The sequence below is a fragment of the Phodopus roborovskii genome, unplaced genomic scaffold (assembly GCF_943737965.1).
Source record: "Phodopus roborovskii unplaced genomic scaffold, PHOROB, whole genome shotgun sequence".
NCBI classification, from domain to species: Eukaryota; Metazoa; Chordata; class Mammalia; order Rodentia; family Cricetidae; genus Phodopus; species Phodopus roborovskii.
In genome coordinates, this window is record NW_026126588.1 from 21,488,159 (window position 1) to 21,507,500 (window position 19,342).

General features: G+C 47.6%; 1 protein-coding gene across 1 annotated transcript in view; it reads right to left on the reverse strand.

Annotated features, from left to right (window-relative positions):
• Lonrf2 (LON peptidase N-terminal domain and ring finger 2) overlaps positions 1 to 10,663 on the reverse strand; it is a 29,328-nt gene extending 18,665 nt beyond the window's left edge. The window contains exons 1-2 of the mRNA XM_051204517.1: positions 9,976 to 10,663; positions 936 to 1,054 (exon numbers count right to left, since the gene is read on the reverse strand). Of these exons, the coding sequence (XP_051060474.1) occupies positions 936 to 1,054; positions 9,976 to 10,636 (780 nt within the window). The 5' untranslated portion in view covers positions 10,637 to 10,663. The remainder of the gene's footprint in view (positions 1 to 935; positions 1,055 to 9,975) is intronic.
• Between the last annotated feature and the right edge of the window lie 8,679 nt (positions 10,664 to 19,342).

Sequence of the window (19,342 nt, forward strand, 5' to 3'; positions counted from 1 at the left end):
TATATATATATATATATATATATATATATATATGGAACTATCCTCAACATATGAATGTATTCAAAATCCCCAATATATCTGTACCCAGGCATTTTGCATACAGATTTTGAGACGGTTGATTGCACAACATCCAGCTAAATATAATATGTACCGAGAGCAAATTACCGTTTAAATATTATCTAAATCCTAGATTAACTTGGTCTTTTAAACTGGGTTGACTCGGTAAGAAGTAATTAATTGCTAAATTCAGCCTACTGTAAAGTAGAGGAAAAACTACCTGCAGGTGCCTAATCACAACCGTGCTAACATGACTGACAGTACCATGAGCTGGGGCTGGGAGAGAGGCTCAGTGTGGCAAAGTGCTGGCTGCCCGAGCGTGAGGAGTTGACTTCTGATTTCAGCCACAACACGTGACAAGAGCAGGGAGGATGATATACGGAGCGGGGAGACTATCGAATGAACCAGCCCAGGCTCAGTGAGAGACCCTGAATCAAAATACGAGGTGGAGAAGCAATTGAGGAAGACCTCCTAATGTTAACCTCTGGCCTGGACGTGTACCTGTACAGGTGAGAGGGCAATGACATGCACACACCTCGTAGTCACACACACACACACATGCATGGACACACAATGTCACACACAGGCTCACAGGCGCGTGTGCACGTGTGTGCATGCACGTGCACACACACATACACACACATGCATGAACACACAATGTCACACACAGGCACGTGTGCATGTGTGTGCATGCACGTGCACACACACATACACACACATGCATGAACACACAATGTCACACACAGGCACTTGTTCACGCGTGTGCATGCACGTGCACACACACACACACACACACACACACACATACACACACATACACACACCCTAACCTTAATCAGACAGACCCTCTCCAGAGCCGATGAACAAGCACAGCTCACCTTAGTCAGGAGAGGCTCCCTCTGACAGACTGCGTCCACATCCCGCAGGGCTTGCCCATAGTTCTTCATGGCTAGATACAATTCTGCTCGCAAAAGCAGGAGCGAGTTATCATCAGGGGCTGAAAGACAGGAGGGATGCAGGTGGCTGCATGGAAAGATACATTGTTTCCCGGCATTAACATATTAAATTAGGGAGTAAGCACAAAGGAAAGAATGAAATAACTCCTCCCGGTGATCTCATACTTGAGTACACTTTACAAAGTTTCTGTCTGGGAACAGGTACAAGTGTAACTAGGACAAACAAACTAACATCAACTGTCCCTTCAAGCACACAACCTCCAATAACAAATCAAGTCATCTCTTAATCCAATAATCTGAATCCAAGCTTTCAAGTCTGAGTTTCAGGTTTGGGGGCATTTCAGATCTTGTCTTTTTTAGTTAGAAATCGGAAAGAAAGAGCCTTTAAACTGTGAAACACTTCTAGATTGAACTTATTTTGAAGCAGAGAGAGCCATGCTGTATGGCTGGGTGTCGGGAAGCCCACTGAAATCTAACCAAAGGGATGGGGAGATGGCTCCGTCAGTGAGGCGCTTGCCACACAAGCACGATCCTCCCACCAAGGTAAAAAGGGAGGGTGTGGGTTCAGTGGGACAGGCCTGCAGTCACGGCACCGGGAGGCGAAGGCAGGGGGCTCTCCCGTCCGCCTGGTCCAGCCATAGAGGAGCTCCAGGCTCAGTAAGTGGCCATGGGTCAAAAGTAATGTTGAGAGCAACTGAGAAAAGCATCTGACGCCCACTTCCAGCCTCCCCCGCGTGCGCGCAGACCTTGCACACGCACAGAAACACGTGCACGCACAATGCACACACCCAGAAGCTGGGTCAGAAGACTAAAACGCAATTTTCTTTCCTGCCCAAGCGTATGCACGCCGATTTACCTGTATACCTGAATTCTATATGCCTGCAGTACCTTCTCTGTTTTCCCGTGTCCCACATACAAAAGGCGAATTGGTAACCATTCATACGATGATACAGACAAACCCAGCTTCTCAGAGAAGTCCATTCTCTACAGAACGACCAGAGTGTATGACAAGTGCTGATGTAGCAGGGTACCATGGAAACTCGACAAAGCCAGGGCTCCCGAAAGCTGAAGCTTCACAGATGTTTTTCACACCTCCAGACTTTGCTCACCCTACCTCCATCTTCTTAGGATCCTCACAGCAGGGTTACAGCTGCACTTTTCAGATGGCTACTAGGCTGAACACTTAGATATATTCCTTTCTTCCTGAGCACACTCCTGGTTTGCCTGGAAACACTGACTTAGACCTCAAAAGTCTCACTTGGGTCTTTGCAGAGGCCAGCATGCTTCCTATAAATTTATGTAGGCAACCAAGCAAGTGCGCAGGAAAAAAAAAAAAAAACTCACACACGACAGGACTTTAAAAAAATAGTGTTATGGACACCTGTCATTGAGAGGTGTGGCAGAAAATAAAGAGTGAGACAATGGGGAACAGGAGCCACAGTTTTTTTTTTTTCTTTAACTGACAGAAATCAAAGCATAATAATAATAGTTTCTCACTGAGCTGTGATTGAAACATCCTGTTGCTAATCCTTAGGGCAGAAGGGAAACGATACAAGATGGCTTCGGGAGGTTCCTAAAACTGACCAGCTTCACCAAGCCCCTCCCTCTCAGATAGTAAACAATAAAGACTGCTCAGAGTCAAGCTGCAAGGAGGGGTCTCGGACAAGCTAAGATGCAAAGAGTCTCTCGGATGAGCTGAGCTGCAAGCAAGCAGCAGGGATCAGCCAAGATGCCTGGAAGGAGCAGAAACCAGCGGAGACCAGCTGAGCTGCCATGCAGGGGTGTAGACCAGCTGAGCTGCCATGCAGGGGTGTAGACCAGCTGAGCTGCCATGCAGGGGTGTAGACCAGCTGAGCTGCCATGCAGGGGTGTAGACCAGCTGAGCTGCCATGCAGGGGTGTAGACCAGCTGAGCTGCCATGCAGGGGTGTAGACCAGCTGAGCTGCCGGGAGCTGCCTTCAAGTTGTACAGTGTACTCTAAACACCCAGTTTTTATGAGACGTCACCCATACTATGGTGGCCTTTGGTGACACACCTGTCTTGGAGTTAATTTTGCTCTTGTAAGTAACCCCTCACCCTTTAAGTAATCTCAATAAAACTCATTAGTTCACCCTTTTGGGCTTTGGCTGTATCTAGGCTTTGGTGTGTGTTACATCTCCCCAGGAAAAGCCTCATCACATAACACTCACTCTTGTCCCTGGACATACTGGTCTATGAAATTATTTGGTAAAGGGAGGATATTTCCCTTAAGGTTCAAAGCTCTTCCGTTCTCAACATCAAGTGGCAATGTCCATATGTTATGGTCCATAATGAGATCTTACATGTTCCATCTTTGAAAATGTACATATAACCTGAGAGGCACTGACAGGCTCATAAGCAAATGTCTGGTAAACAAAACAAAACAAAAACCAAAACCTTTTTACTGTATGTGTATGGGTGATTTGAGTACATGTATGTCTGTGTACCACATCATGCCTCGTGCCCTCAGAAGCCAGAACAGGGTGTCGAATCCCCTGCAACTGTAGCTACAGATGGTTGTGAGTTGCAGTGTATGCTCTGGAAATGAAACCCAGGTCCTCTGTAAGAGCAGCCACTGCTCTTAACTTCTGAGTCATCTCTCCAGCCCTGAGGGTTATGATTTTTTATAAAAGAAGTCGCCTTTATTCTTGAGAATTTGATAACATGTATACAGCTAAATATGATCATATCAACCCCACCTCACTATTCCAATTTCACTAACATCATTCCCAACTTCATGATGTCTTCAATGTACATATGGGCAACATTAATTTCACTCAATGGGTTATCAAAAAAAAAATCCCATATTTTAAATGGAGAATTTTCACCACCTGGAAGAAAAACAATCTTAATTCTCAGATGATCTGCCTCTAAAAAAAAAGTATGTCATTATAGGAAAATTATAACTTTAGACTAATAATTACTCTCTGGAAGATTAGGTAAATTTCCTTAACTGCACATACACAAAAATACATGCATTTTCATAACTCCTCTTTGTTTTTTTTTTTCTCTAAGAAATCTAAGCAAAAGAAGCTGCTAGAACTACAAACTGAGCTTCAAGGACAAATCCATGGACCTCACACCCTGTGCCCAACACATTAGTTTCTCCTGGATCCCGACAGTTCGCCATCTGGTTCCCTTTAGTTCTCCACGCAGCCACACTGTGTGCAGACAATTAAATTCCTTCTACTGTGATATTTCCAGCACTCATCTCCTTTCATTCTCAATGTTGTGAAAGTGTTGACAGCGAGCCATCATCTTTTCCATCAGTAGGGATTTAATCCCCGGGTCCACACATGTCCCCCTTACTCTTGACGTCAAAGGACAATGTTTAGGGCTGGGGAGGTGTCTCAGTGGTTGAGAGCACTGGCTGCTCTTGCAGAGAATCTGGGTTCAATTCCCAGCACCCACACGGTAGCTGACAAACATCTGTAACTCCAGTTCCAGGGGATTTGGTGCCCTCTCCTGGCCTCTGGTGGTAGGGCATGCACACACACGTGAAATGGCTAGGGTGATACCATCGTGTCCTGACTTCATCTCCGGATTCCTCAGCCTGCCACCCCAATAGCCGCATCTGCCTTGGCACTGCTCTCGATGAGACTGGCATGTTAACCACAGTCCACACATATTAACCAGAATATCCGTGTAGGCTAAAACTAAAATAACTAAGCGGAAGTGGCAATTAAGAAATAATTGTGATGTAGTGTCTGGAAAACACCATTAAGCTCTGCAAAAAGACAGATGTTGTTCCGACCCCCTTCGAACCTTCGAACTCTGATGAAATTGTGGGTTTTGTCTTTTAAAATGCTGCACTCCTGAACTCTGCACCAAGACACTCCAAGCCAGCTCTGGTCATTAGCTAAAAATAGGACTTGTATACTTCTAATTGGCCTAATCACACACGTCATTCCACATGCTTGTAGAACATCCATGCATATACAATTAAAAAAAAAAAATAGAGACTGTCCAGTTGCTGATAAAGCCAGCCAGGCTACCTTTGATGCTAGATTTCTACCAGGGCTTTACACCAGAGGGCACTATATTCCAGGAGGATGCCACAAAGGTCTGAGAAACGAAAAGTAGAGTCTTCCTCCATCTCGTGGATTACGCCGAATTATCTCTTAAAGCAGGCTGCTAGACTCAAATACTGAGGCATTTAGTGAGGCTTTCCCATCTATGCACACGTGTAAGACTGGTCCACACACCGTGTCTCATAAAAAGAGATGGAAATATTCCCGTGTTTCTCTCTAGTCTGAGCTATAAAGGAATCCTGTGAAAGTCTTAGTGGCTTGTTGACAGGAGGCAATCCCTCGGCAGCATATTCCACATTCTTTCAGATTCCTCATGCACACTAACCTTTTACTAACTACTCCCCGGGCCAGTTTTGGCCATTCCGTTTTCCTATCTAAAAGCACCTATTTTATACTGTGTTGCCATCTGCTATAAACTGCTGTGTTTAAGTGCACTGCTTCATCTCAGATGCTTCTCCTTTACATTTTCTTGTCCGTTTCTGGCCTGGGTGACGACCCAGCTTGACCGATTAATCGTTTCTATTTCTTAACAGTGCAATTGCAGCAGCCTGCGCAGATGCAACCAAAACGCAAAGCTTCGTGACAAATTATACAAACCTTAGAAGCAAGACCCGCACTTGAAGTCCATTTTCAGCATTTTTCATCCTCTGCTTCCACCGGCTACATGCCAGCTTAGCCTTGAAGCTGACTGGGTTTAGAACACCCTTCCCTTCTTTCGGATCATTCTTCCTAACAGAGCATTTGAGTTAACTACTCACATTCCAAAGGCTGCTTTCCCCGGAAGTCCCGAATTAACCCTATTCACTTCTCGTGTAGACGTCAAACGAATCAAACCATTTTCCAAACAGGAAGACTTACACTGATAGAACCAAGGGAAGCTGTCCACAAGTCACTCAAAACTCAATGGAAGAGGGAAGGCAATTTTTAATCCCTTTGTGTGGAGAGAGCATATGGCATTGTATGTTTGCATTTGCCAAGTAACTGCCCTGAATTTAGGAGGGTCGCCACTGAACTCCACTGTAAGAAGGTCTCAGGAAGGCCTCCTGAGACACCGCCTGTGAGGCAACCAGAAGAGCTTACACTCTGTACTTTATCAGAGACGTACTCCAGTGCCAGAGCAGCTGCTGCATGGGGAGCTACCACTCTGCTATGAATACTGTCACGTGTGTATGAAAGCAGAGAACAGAGCCACGTTAATCAAAAGTCCCATCGACTGACAGTAAAAGCCTGTGCTGAGTTCCCCGAGAACAGCAAAACTACTGAGTGCCAATACTCCTCGGGGTTACTTATTGGGGGTGATGTAGGACTAAGTCCACGTCTTAAATGTGTATTTTGAGCATCTTACTCGTGTAACCCTGAAATCACACCCCCCCCCAGTACATGCCCAGGACCAAAGACATTCATCCCCTTGTGTGCCTTCCCACTTGACAGAGAGACTGCTGGTATGGGTGGCCACCATTCTGGCTGTCACTGGCAGTCGATGCGAACACCACCACCTACCACTGCAGTAGTGTTTGGGAGCCAATGTGTCCCAAAACATGGGTTTCTCCGAACTGACTAATTAGTGAATGTGGACACGCGTGTGTCACAGCACACACGTAGATGCTGGAAAACAACTCTTAGGAACTTTCTCTCCCGTGACCTTGTGAGAACAGAGGACCACACTTAGGCCTGTGCACAAGTGACTCTGCTCACTGAGTCCTGATATCACCTTTTCATTACCACTCAGGTCAATGCTTCCTTATTTTAATTGTGATTTTTAAAGTAATTTATCTAACTTTATTTTATGTGCATTGGTGTGAAGGTATCAGATCCTCCTGAAACTAGAGTTTCAGACAGTTGTGAGCCGCCATGTGGGTGCTGGGAATTGAACCCAGGTCCTCTGGACGAGCAGGCAGTGCTCTTAACCGCTGAGCCATCTCAACAGCCCTAATTGTGATTTCTTAATCGACCCATTGGTAACCATGTGGTTGGAAGTTCCCCAAGCTCACGCTGGTATTCTGGTCTATCGCCTTGGAGCATTAAGAGGTAGAGGCTAACCAAGAGACCAGGCCAGGAGGACTTTGCTCTCACGAGCAGGCTCATGAGGCCACCACAAGGCAGGTTAGCTACCATCCACCATCTACGCAAGCTCTGTGTGCCCTGCTGTGTGTTGTACAACACACTCTGCTACAACAGAGCAAGAGCCTCAGCAGATGCTAGCACTCTTGATACTGGATTTCTCAGCCCTCACAACTGCCTGAGGTCAATGTCTTTCGTTCATAAAGTAGCCAGCTTGTGGCATTCTGTTATGGCATCATAAAACAGACTAAGACAAGTAATGTTTAAAAAAAAATGCATTGCTGGGGCTGGACAGATGGCTCGGAGGTTAAGTGCACTGGCTGCTCTTCCAGAGGTCCTGAGTTCAATTCCCAGCAACCACATGGTAGCTCACAACCATCTGTAATGAGAGACCTGGCGCCCTCTTCTGGAGTGCAGGCATACATGCAGGCAGGAAACTATATATGTAATAAATAAATCTCAAAGGGAAAAAAAATGAAAAAAATGCATTGCTTTGTTTCCAAATATTTGAAGACTGCCAACCTATCTGTTGTCTCGTTTCCTTTAGTGTTCAAATAATACATTCTGTTTGATTTCAACCTTCTAATATTCGTTTCATTTATCTTCTAGTCTAATCCAGGAGAGCAACAGGCCCAAAGTCCTGTGAATTCAAACAGGTGATATATTCTGCAGGTATTGCATATGGTAACACCTATGAAATAAATAAAAGTAAGAGTGTATCTGTTCCAACATATGTTCTTACCTACTTACCTATTCATGTTTTATCAATCACTGAAAGTTTTGTTTAAACTCTTTAAAAGTTCAGTTCTGCCACATTGTATCCTTGGTGTGCGCACTTGCCAGGTCTCAGGACACTTGAGAAAGCTGCTTTAATTTTTTTCTGTTGAACCAGATCATATATGCTAGACATCACCATCCCTCTTAATGCACTTTGCCTTTACCTTATCTGATGCTAATTTTGTCATACCAGGGCTCTCTCTGTCTCTTTTTATATGCTACTTCTAACCGACTGGAACCCTTTTGTCTTCGTATCAAAGGTTTTTCTCACATGTAAGCACCAAGTAGCCTTGCTTCATTTAATTTAGTCTGTCGTCATTTTGATGGAACATTCAGATCACTCAACATTAAATGTAAAGTAAACTGTCACTTTTCTAGGTGTCTCCTTTGTTCTCTGTTGTTTCATTTCTCACTTGTAAAATTTTTATTATGTGTTTAGGACCTGCGAGGAAGAGGGACCGCCTTGCTGTGGAGGTCACTGACTTAGTGGCTACTTCTTTCCTCTTACATTTACATGGTTTCTGGGGCTAGAACTCAGACCCCAAGCCTGATGTCTTTATCCACTGAGTCACCTCAGTGGTCCGTTTACTCCTGTATCTTTTGACGAGTCAAATATTTGTCATTTCACCTTTTTATCCCTTTGCTGGTGGCTCAACGGGATATCCCATAAAGAGTTACCAATATACCGGTAGTAGTTTTACCACACCCAAGGCTGCAAGCACATTTACCACAGAGTTTATTGTGCTACCTCCCAGCTTTGCTTTTATGTAAGTTACAAATGCCACAAAACATCCTTGCATTTTGAGGTGCCACTTTCATCTGCAAGGTCACATTTCCGTCTTCATCCCCTTCTTGGCCGCACGCTTGCACGTGTATAATTTCTCTCCAGTGGAGCCTTTCTTTCCCTTAGGAGTCTTCCTAGCACAACCCTGATACCAACCAAGTCCTTCAGGGTTGCCCCTAGCTTTGGCCGAAAGCACCCTGACTTCCCTTTCATCCGGGAAAGGTATTTTTAGACAGGCAACAACGTCTAGATAGGCTTTCTTTGTTCTTTATTTTACTTTTTCTCTTTTCAGTAACCGAAAGATGTTAGTCCGCCGTCTTCTGCCTCATCAAGTTCGTGTGAAAGTTGTCTGTCAGTCATCCGATGACTCCTTCAAAGAAACGCCCCCTCAGGCCTCTCTAGCTGCTTTCAAACTTCCCCTTCTTTATTCTGGGGATCTTGATTCAGTGAGTCACCATTCTTCATGTGGAAAATTCTTAGCTCCCCCCCCCAACACCCTTTAAACATTTCTCTTTCTCTTCACTGGGGTTCCAGCTTCACACACTTCAGAACCTTTGTCTGTGTCCCGCATACTTCTGCTCTGTTCTTTGTCTCACGACGGTCCAGCACGGGCCCGCTCCATTCACTTGTGTCTCAGTTCCTTTTTTCTGTTGTGAGAAAGACCCGTGACCAAAAGCAACTCGGGGGACAAAGGGGTCCCCTTCAAGAGCAGCGCGTGTCCTTGACCCCAGCCATCACCCCAGGCATCACGAGAGTAGCTTCACAACCGTTAGGTGGCCATACATGCTGCCTCTTTGAACCTGTTAGAAACCAGTCACATTTAAAACACAGGGATGCTGCCAAACAATTTTCCAGGGGGAGAATTTGCATGGAACAGTTCTGATCTCCTCCAACACCTAAACACTGGTGAAGTATTTCAAATGGAAAAGTCATGTCTAAATTGGGGAGTGCAGTGAATGCAAAAAACCCACAATGGACAAAAGATAAACGAAAATATTGATCTTTTATATACTGAAGGCCTGTAAATAATGTTTTGGATAAAAATAACATTTGCTTTTTGTCACCGTATTACATACCTACCAGTGGCTTACACTGTAGCTCTTTGGCTACCACTGCTTTACATCCTACACCAGTCTTGGCAAAGCCACAAGAACGACGCACCTGGCACGTGACACTGGGCACCTGCAGGGTGAGCCCGTTAGCCCGCTGCACCTTACTACCTTTGAAAAGAAGAAAACGCCACCGGCCACCGCCCAGCCCGTCTGTGGTTTCCCCCTCCAGGCTGACTCACCCATGTCCAGGGCCTGCTGGCACCTGAGCAGCGCGGCCTCGGGCTGCTGCTGGCGCTGAAGCCCCCGCGCCTGGCAGGCGAGCCTGCGCAGCCGACATTCCGCGGGGAAGCATCTCTCCAGGAGCCCGCTCAGCACCACGTTCACGCGCCGGGCCTGCGCCCGCCCGGGGACCAGCTCCACGCAGCGCTTGCACACCGTGAGCCCGCTGGCCAGCGTCACCGGCTTGTAGAGCAGCCGCCCGCAGCGCGGACAGCCCAGCAGGTCGCGGGGCGCCACGGGCACCGGGGACCCAGCCGCGCCGAGCGGCCTCGCCACCGCCGGCGGCCGTTTCTCGCGCAGGCCCAGGGCGCGCGCCAGGCCGCTCGCCAGCTCCTCCAGCTCCTCGGGCTGCAGGGGCCCGAGCAGTGCGGCGCCTCGGAAGGCGCCGATGGCCTCGGGGAGGCGACCGGCGCGGGACAGCGCGTCCCCCAGCTGCAGGCACAGGCCGCGCTCCGGCTGCGCCAGGCCGGCCAGCAGCGAGCGGAAGAGCTCGGCCGCCTCCTCGTAGTCGCCGGCGAGGAAGGCCGCGGCGCCCTGCTCCAGGCGCTCGGCCGCGGGCTCCTCGAGGCTGCAGCCCGCGCTCTGAGGGGCCGGAGGCTGCGCTGCCGGCTCGGGGCTCATCGTGCGGCCGGGAGGGCTTGCCCGGACCCAAGACTCCTGTGCCTTCGCTGGGAGAGCCGCGCGTCAGCGGACGCGGTGACCACGCGCGTCGGGCCCGCAGGAGCGCAGCGCAGCCCCAGCTCGCTCGCGCGAGGCGCCGTGCGCGCCCCGGAGGCTCACGTCAGCCGAGTGGCCGTGGGAGCGTGGCGACCCCCTCGCCGCTTCTTGCCTGAACCTTTTCCTGCTCCCGCCGGGCGGCCCCCGCACCGCCGTGCGCGCGCATCCGCTTCCCTCCGCTGCCACCTGGTCGCTGCGCATGCTGAAGCGAGCATGCCGATGTCCTCCACCCAGCTCTTCTGCATCGCCCTACCTGCCCGTTCCCCAAGGCTGGTACCCTATACGACCCCGGGCTCCTGAAGTTCCCAAGCCCTGCAGTCATCCCCAAGAGAGTAAGATCCTGCAAAAAGAGACCCTGCCTCTAAGTTCTCCAGTAACGCAAGAATTCAGACAATGAAGAATACAAACACATACACAAACACACACACACACACACACACATACATACATACATACATACATGCACACATGCATGCATACATATTATTCAGTTTACATTAAACGCCATGGAAGTACAGATGATTGGAGGTCATGTGGGGCTGGAAGAAAGGACATGTGTGGGAAGTCACATGAGGAAATCTTTGGAGATGCTATCTTGACTGTGGTGGTGGTCTTGATACCAGGTAGGTGGGCAGTCAGATGGGGTAACCAAGGGTTCCGAAGCCCCTTTGTACTTAAATACCATCGAAGCTGCAGATAGTTTGTTCCCACTTAAAAAAGAAAAACCCAAAAACAAGGCATGGGAACTTTCCCCACACACAAGTGTACTAATGAATTAATTATAAGAAAGAGTTTGTTAAAAATTTAAAAAGACGGAGCCGGGCGTTGGTGGTGCACGCCTTTAATCCCAGCACTCAGGAGGCAGAAGCAGACGGATAATTTCATTTTGTGAAAATGCCTTTATAATGTAGAAGATTTAAAACGTACTACATGGAGGGCAAAAAAGTACTTGTGTGCACAGCATCACTGTAAAAACCAGGAGGGTCAAACACACTGGCATCTTTCAAAGGAAGGAGGTGTTTAACCTGTCTCCCTCTTGAAATGCTCGGAAAGGATGTGGCGTACAGCCCGGGGATCCTCTGCTGTCTGATGAGCCAGGCTCCACCTGCATCTCCCAGAGTCTGTGTTTACTTGTCCCGGACCCTTTCCCCCTAAATCTCGAGCAATGCTCCTAGGTCATAAAACTCACTCTCATGAGTGATGTCAGTCGTGCTTCACAACAGCCTAAGTGACCTCCACGCTGTCTCAGAGCCAGGCCAACCCCACACCCACAGGGATTATGCTTACCTCAGTCAGTCTCTCCAGGCTCTCAATCTTGGGCGCCCTCTGTGAGTCAGCAGTACCTACCTTTGTGAAAGGAGCCAGAAGCACGCTGTAAAGAACTCCGTTGTAAACATGTCATAAGTTTGTTGTGTGCTTGGGGCTGAAAAGAGAAAACTCTTTTCCAAAATTTGTGGTGTGCTCAAGTCTGACCTGATGTGGGACCCTAGAAGTCTTGGCTCAGCACCACTGCAAACATCTGGCTGACTCGCGCTTCATTCTTACCTCACCCTGATCATCTTCCCTGCCCGCCTTAAAGCCTGAAGAGACCCTTCCACAATACTGGAGTAGAGAGGCCATGGATAGGGAAGTCTCATGGGCACACCTTGCACCTTCAGCAACGCGTGGCCCCTCCCATTTCCCTGCCTCCCTGAACTTTTCAGCAGGCAGACCGTATATTACTCATCTGTTAATGACTTGGTACATATCTCCAAAGGGTGAGGAAATCCTTAAAAAAATAAATAAATTGCTGCGCTCCCATTAATTAACTATAGTCACTTGACATCTCAAATGCCTAGTTAGTTCATAAATCTGTAGTTGTCATTTTGCTGAGAGCAAGCATGAAATCAACCACCTTGTCAGTCTACATAATAACAATTTGGAAAAGTATTGCTACGTGAGCACGCACTTATACACACAGACACACACACACACACACACACACACACACACAAATGTGTGTGCCTTGGACTTCAAAGCCTGATTGGTAGCAAGGAAATGAATTTGTTGTCCAGATGTGTTATGTCCAGTGATCTAGACTTGAGCATGGGATCGCATTATGTACTGTATTTAACATTTCCCGCCATGTGAGCATCAGTCCACCATGCTCAGGCCTGGGGAATGGAGCACCTGCTTCCACCGTGTTGAGCCAGCCAGCTCTCTCACTTCTGAAGATTCCCAAGAGGAAATAATCATCTGAGTAGCCGGACCAAAAGCCCATGTGGCAACTTGGACTGGCGATGTGGCTGGTGATGTGGGCCTGCCGGCGGTCTGTGCCCCAGATCTATAATAAGCAGCTGAGCACCCAGGGCCAGGCTTGACCAGTCCCTTAGCTGAGACTTCAGACACGAATATTCAGACGCCACAGTGAGGTACCACAACGCCTCTGTCGGCATCCTACACATTTGCAAAGCCTGGTTAGCACAATCTAAGCACAATCTGCATGCTCACACACACACCTCATCCAGTGCCGAGACCCATCAATCCAACGTCCCCAAGTTATACAAATATTAAAAGCTCACCTAAGCATGCAACATACGGAGTTCAAAACCGAAAGCGACACAGAGGCTCAGCTTGGCTGAATCTTTGTCAAACAGCTGTGTTGGCTTTATGACTTTGGCCATTCCCATCAGCTACAGCTGTTCCAATCTAGGGATTTGATGGGAGATGTCATTCTGTATATGTATCTCATACTGGTTAATAAATAAAGCACTGTTGGCCAATAGGAAAGGAAGATAGGAGGGACTAGGAGACAAGAAGGAAAATAGGAAGGAGTAAGGAGGAGTCAAGATGGAGAGCCTGAAGAAAGCAGTATGCCGCCTGCTCCCCAGTAAGAGAAATACATAGATCAGCAGAAATGGGTTAATAATTAAGGCAGAGCTAGCCGATAAGAAACAAGTAACCGGGCCAACAGCACTGTATCAAATACAGAGTCTCTGTGTATTATTTGGGGCTGGCGGGGCAACAGGACTAGACCAGGCGGCAGGCGGAAAAACCGTACTCCTTACAGGGATTATTTGCTAACTGTGGGCATGTGTAAAGTAGGGCCTACGTCTGAAGCCTGAAATGTGGTTAGTGGGCTGGCTATGAGCGTCTTGAGAATTGTCTCCACTGCTAATTTTAGAAAGTTTTAAACAGTGGATGTCCACTGTCGCCTCCTCCTGAGTCACTAGACTGGGTGTCCAGCAGCTGTCACTGGTTTCATATTGCATTGCTACGCTTGATGGCAGATAGTATCGACAGCTTTTCCCAAGCATACAATCATGCCTTTAATCATTAGTGCTGGGGTTAAAGGTGTGAGCCACCCATGCCGGGATCGCCTTTTATATCTTTAATTGTAATTATGTGTAACTGGATGTGCATATGTGCACATGAGTGCAGGTACCTGTGCAGGCCAGAAGGGGATGGCAAGCATCCCGAAGAAGATGTCACAGATGGCTTTGAGGCAGCAGCATGAATGCTAGGAACCAAACTCAGGTCCTCTTCAAGAGCAACAAGTTCTCTTAAGTACTACGTCATCTTTCCAGGCCCAATTAAGATTTACTTCCAGGTTTCATTGTTACCTTTTTCCCCCCTGGCAATTATGAAACATATCTTCAAAAATAAAGGCCATGCCAACCTCTAGAAAATACATGCATCCCTAGAAGTAAATTCTGTATTATTTTCTTCTGGTTTACACACACACACACACACACACACACACACACTATACACACACATACACTATACACACATACACACACACACACATGCACACACGCACACACACACATATATTGTTCACACAGTGTTTTGTTGATGTATTTAAAACTGAGCGCACATGGCCAGTGGTAGGAAAGATTGCTGGGAAAGGCCAGACGATCTCTAGCTCTGTAGCTGCTGTAGGAAGTTTGGCTTTTACTTCAGTGTGGCAGGGCTATTTGCGGGTGGGGCGTTGAGCACTTGACTGACAAAGCGGGGAAGAGAATGGAGTGGAGAGTTAGGTTTGGGAAGCCTTGTTTAAAGAGTTAAAAGTCAGCATATGGAAAAAAAAATCCAGAGGAGGGCTGAGCCCCTACCCCACCACCACCCCCTTTCCCTACTTGAGAACGATTGGACTAAATCGGAGGAAGATAGAGAACAAATCCCCCTCTAGAGCAGTGGTCCTCAACCTCCCGAATGCTGTGACCCTGTTAATGTGGTCCCTTATGTTATGGTGACCCCCGACCATAAAGTTATTTCATTGCTACTTTGTAACTGTAATTTTGCTACTGTTATGAATCATAATGTAAGTATCTGATGTGCAGGATGTCCGATATGGGACTCCCAAAGGGGTCGTGACCCACAGGTTGAGAATCACTGCTGTAGATGGAGATATTTGCTCGTCTTGTACTTTAAGGTCACTTTGAGATAATGTGCTTTGTCTTCTGAGAGGCCTTCCCATGCCCCTCCCCTCCCCGTGGGCTTCCTGCCTTTCTGAGTTCTTTCTCTTTTCCTCTCTTCTCCCCTTTCTGATGCCTCCAGAGTGCCAGGGTTCCTTTACACTTCCTAACCCGCGCTTCCTTGCTAACTCTTTTTGTAACTCCCCTCTGCCTACCATGTGGACTCCTGCGGGTGATGACCTCCCCTGATGCCCTGACTCAGACTTCATGGCTTGCCTGCCCTAGGGTTCCCTTTTAAACCCTAATAACTTGTGCCCAGGCATAAGAGTCTGTTCTTTGTCCCCAAGCTTGTCTTTGCATCCATTCTTAAATTCTTTTGTTATCAAAACTAAGTACCTCAAGAGTGGAGCCCACCCTCCCAGGTATGGTATGGTGGCTCGGTTGGGACTCCCCAGGATTTCCAGTAACACGCCTGTCTCTTCTTCCGTTTTCCTGCAGCCCTACAGCATCAGAAGCAAGGGCTCAGCCATGATTGTGCCTGCTACTAGGTGACTAGAGACACTGGGATGGAGGAGCATTGACAATACCCAACTTCCAGGGCTGTTTTCAGGATCAAAAGAAGCTGTAGGCGCTGCATGATCTGTAAAGTGTAAAGGGCCAGAGAGAAAGGGCATCACCGGATTAGGGGGTGGAGGGCAGGCAGCACGCTAGATTGTGCCTCATGAACACAGCAGGGGCTAGCAGGGCGATGGGCCCATATTTATCATCAGGGTAGAGTTGTGGCCCAGATCCTGGAAGTGAGTTTGTGGGAGCCCTCATCTTATCATGATGGGAGCCTCAAGGGCCCATTTCAATTTATTATACTAATGTCAGTCCCGTGCTACGCTGCGGGTCGTGTATGGTGGGCTAACTACTTTGAGTTTCACAGGAGGAGATGTCATGGTAAGGATACCACCCAAGTCCAGCATATGCACATTTAAATAAAATAAAAACAAAGGAACACTTCTGATTCCCCAGGTGCCCGTGGCTGTGGCTGGGATGTCCCCTCCAGAACTCAGCTGGTGACTGTTTCAGTTGTATTAAAATCTGGGTCCTTTGAGGGTCATTAGGCTATTAGGGTTTCACCCCCAGTGACAGGTCGAGATCCATATCACGGCAGTGAGTACCCTTCCTTCCTTGCTCTCTGTCATATACATGTATGCTTGCCCTTCTGCCAGCACTGGGCTCCTGAACTTCTCAGCCTGTAAGCCAGATAAACCTCTGTTCTTTATAAATCACCCAGTTTTAGGTATTTAATTATAGCTGCAGAAAATGGACTAAGACGTAAATTAACCATGGCAGGTACAAAGGAGCCTGGAAAGAGACTCCTAATTGGGTTGGCAATTAGGCAGAAGTTAATTACCATGGATTTCTAAGTGTCGCAGTACAGAGAAAGAAAGCCAGCTGGCTGGGTGAGAAGTCAAAGGAATGACTCTTCTCAAGAAGCCAAGAGGGGAAGAGAGAGGGGAGGACCTGAAACCCAGCCAGGAGGAGCTGGAGCTGCTCTTGAGTTTGCTTTTTGAGACAGGGTTTCTCTGTAGCATTGGAGCCTGTCCTGGAACTAACCCTGTAGACCAGTCTGGCCTCGAACTCACAGAGATCCGCCTGCCTCTGCCTCCCAAGTGCTGGGGTTAAAGGCCTGTGCCACCAATACCCAGTTCGAACCAACAAGTTTTATTGGAGTTAATTGCTGGAGCAGAAGTGACTGAAAAACAGCTGCACCAACAAATGCCAGTGTGCGTGACAGGTCACCACAGCTGGAACCCTGGGACATACTCCGTGACTTGCAGGCAGTTCAGCAGGTCAGAGTGTGGCTTCTAGACAGATCAGGTGAGCTGAACCTTTTCTAGGTATGTTGGCTGGTCTCTGTCTCTGAGACAGCGTGACTGATCCAGACTTTCTTCTAGGCGCTTCGCCTTCTCTCGGAGCATCTCTCAGCAGTCCTTACTGGGTGTATAACCTTGGTGAGCAAGGGACGGGTCTGGTGAATCCCATCAGTTTCAGGGACTTCCTGAAATGCTGTGCTGAGTACTTCCCGAGTTTAGAGTTTACAAAGTTTCTCTACAGGGTGGAACATTTGCCTCCTTTTAGACCTGGCGTGTGTCTTAACAGCTTCCCTCCAAGACGAAAGGTTTTATCTCAGAGGAAACTGCTAAGCAGCTGAACATAAGGGCAAGTTTTCCCCTGAGAGAGCGTTACTGCTTGAGCTTCTCAGCTTCTTCAGAGGACAGTTTAGATCACTGTTTCCAGTCTTCCTTCTAACACCCTTTACAGCTGTACATTGTATACCCACTGAAAGGAGCATGGCAAACATGGCTCTGGCAGCCTTGCCCTCCCCCACCCAACCCCCGTCTTGCTAAAAACCCTTAGATGACATTCCTGAAGCTACCCCCAAGTCCATTCCCTTACTTGGCCTCTTCCTCCTCTTGAGGCTGACTACCAAATCCCAGCTATTGAAGTATTGAAATCCAGCAATCAAAAGCTCCCTTTTGGCCACCTTAATTAAATAACGTGCCCAAGCAAAATTAACCAACTCATCTCGACTCAAGGTTTCCCCTCTTACATTTATTAACTGCCATTTGCCTGTGGGCCATGTCTGTCCCCTCTCTACCCAGAGGCGGGTCCTTTGACCCTCTGGGGCAAATATCCCTTCCCCCTTTTCCTTTTTCCTTCTTCCCCATCCTTTATCTACTGTCTTTGTCTCTTATTCCTTGCCCATTGTCCCCTCTGGGACAAAGGAATCTTCACTGTGCTGAGAACTTGGTCTTTGGGTGTTTTGTGCAGAATACTGGTCCCTTCAGCAGCTATGGGGGGGAGGAGAGACAGAGACAGAGGTAGAGAAGAGAGAGATAGAGAGGAGAGGGAGGAGAGAGAGAGAGAGAGAGAGAGGGAGGGAGAGAGGGAGAGAGAGGAAAGCTACTATAAATGAGTATGGCCTGAGTCACCCCAGCCCAAACTCAATATGAAGTATAGAATCATACAAGCTAAGTGTGAAGTACAGTATTCAGATGCAAACGCACACACACTCACATGCAGAAATTATGGTTCGGGGGGGGGCCCCGGGGTGCAAAACAAATGAAACCCTCCCACGGAGTCTGAATAGCAGATCCGAACTGGCAGAAAAGAGACTCTGAAGAGTGGAGGAAGAAATGAACAGAGGAAAGGGAAGGGGCCTCAGAGACACACAGGCTGCCATTAATCATGCCAACATGCATGCGACAGAAGGAGCACAGGGCAGAGAACATGTGTGTGAAGAGACAAAGAATGCAACCCGTCCAAATGTGATGAAAATCTCCAGGGTACAGTCCAAGCGGCTCCCTGGCTTGTAAGAGGGTAAACGAAAGGGCACGGACTCAAAGGAAAACAGGAGCAGCTGCCAACCCCAAGCCCTGTATCCAACTAAACTATCACTCAAAAATGCAGGGGAGGCAAAGGTATTCATAAATAAACTATGCCTAACAGTATTCATTGCTGTCAGAATGGTATGTTATCCACACCGTAAAGAAGTTGGGGGCCACCAGGAAAGGCATTCGTGTCATAAAATATTGTATGAACATTTTTTCCCGCCTTTATTTTCTTACCTTTTTTTAAGTAGTTGTAGAAGATGGTGTATGTAGGATTTATTATTGAGTCCTCCTCAGCATGTAGGAATATCCACAAATAACACAAAGTCACTAATATAATAACAAGCAAATGGGAATAGGGCTAGGAATTGGGGTCCTATTGATAACCGAGTTACTACTACACAAAACAACCAGTTTCTGACCCAAAAAAAAAAAAAGCCCATAAATGCAACAAGGGGAGAGTTGAGTTACTGAAGAAAATGATGCCAGATCAATCAAATGAAGAGCAACACTTGAGGAGAACTGTAAGTGGAGAATGAAAATGTGAATACAATTGGACTCTTTCTCTCCTTAACTTCCGGGTCAGTCCCTGAAGGCACCGCAACAAAGTATCACAAACTAGGTGACATAAAGTCAGAGATCTCCCTGTTCTGGAAGCCGAGGTCTGAAAGGCAGGCGCTGGAGGGTTCGTTCTTCCTGAGGGTCTCTGGAGAGTGGTCCCTGATTCTCTCTTAGCTTTGGGGACTCTGCAATTGTTGACATGATTTTTTTTATTACCATATAATTTTAATTACTTGCACTTGGAAATTTAGATAACTCATAGGTCT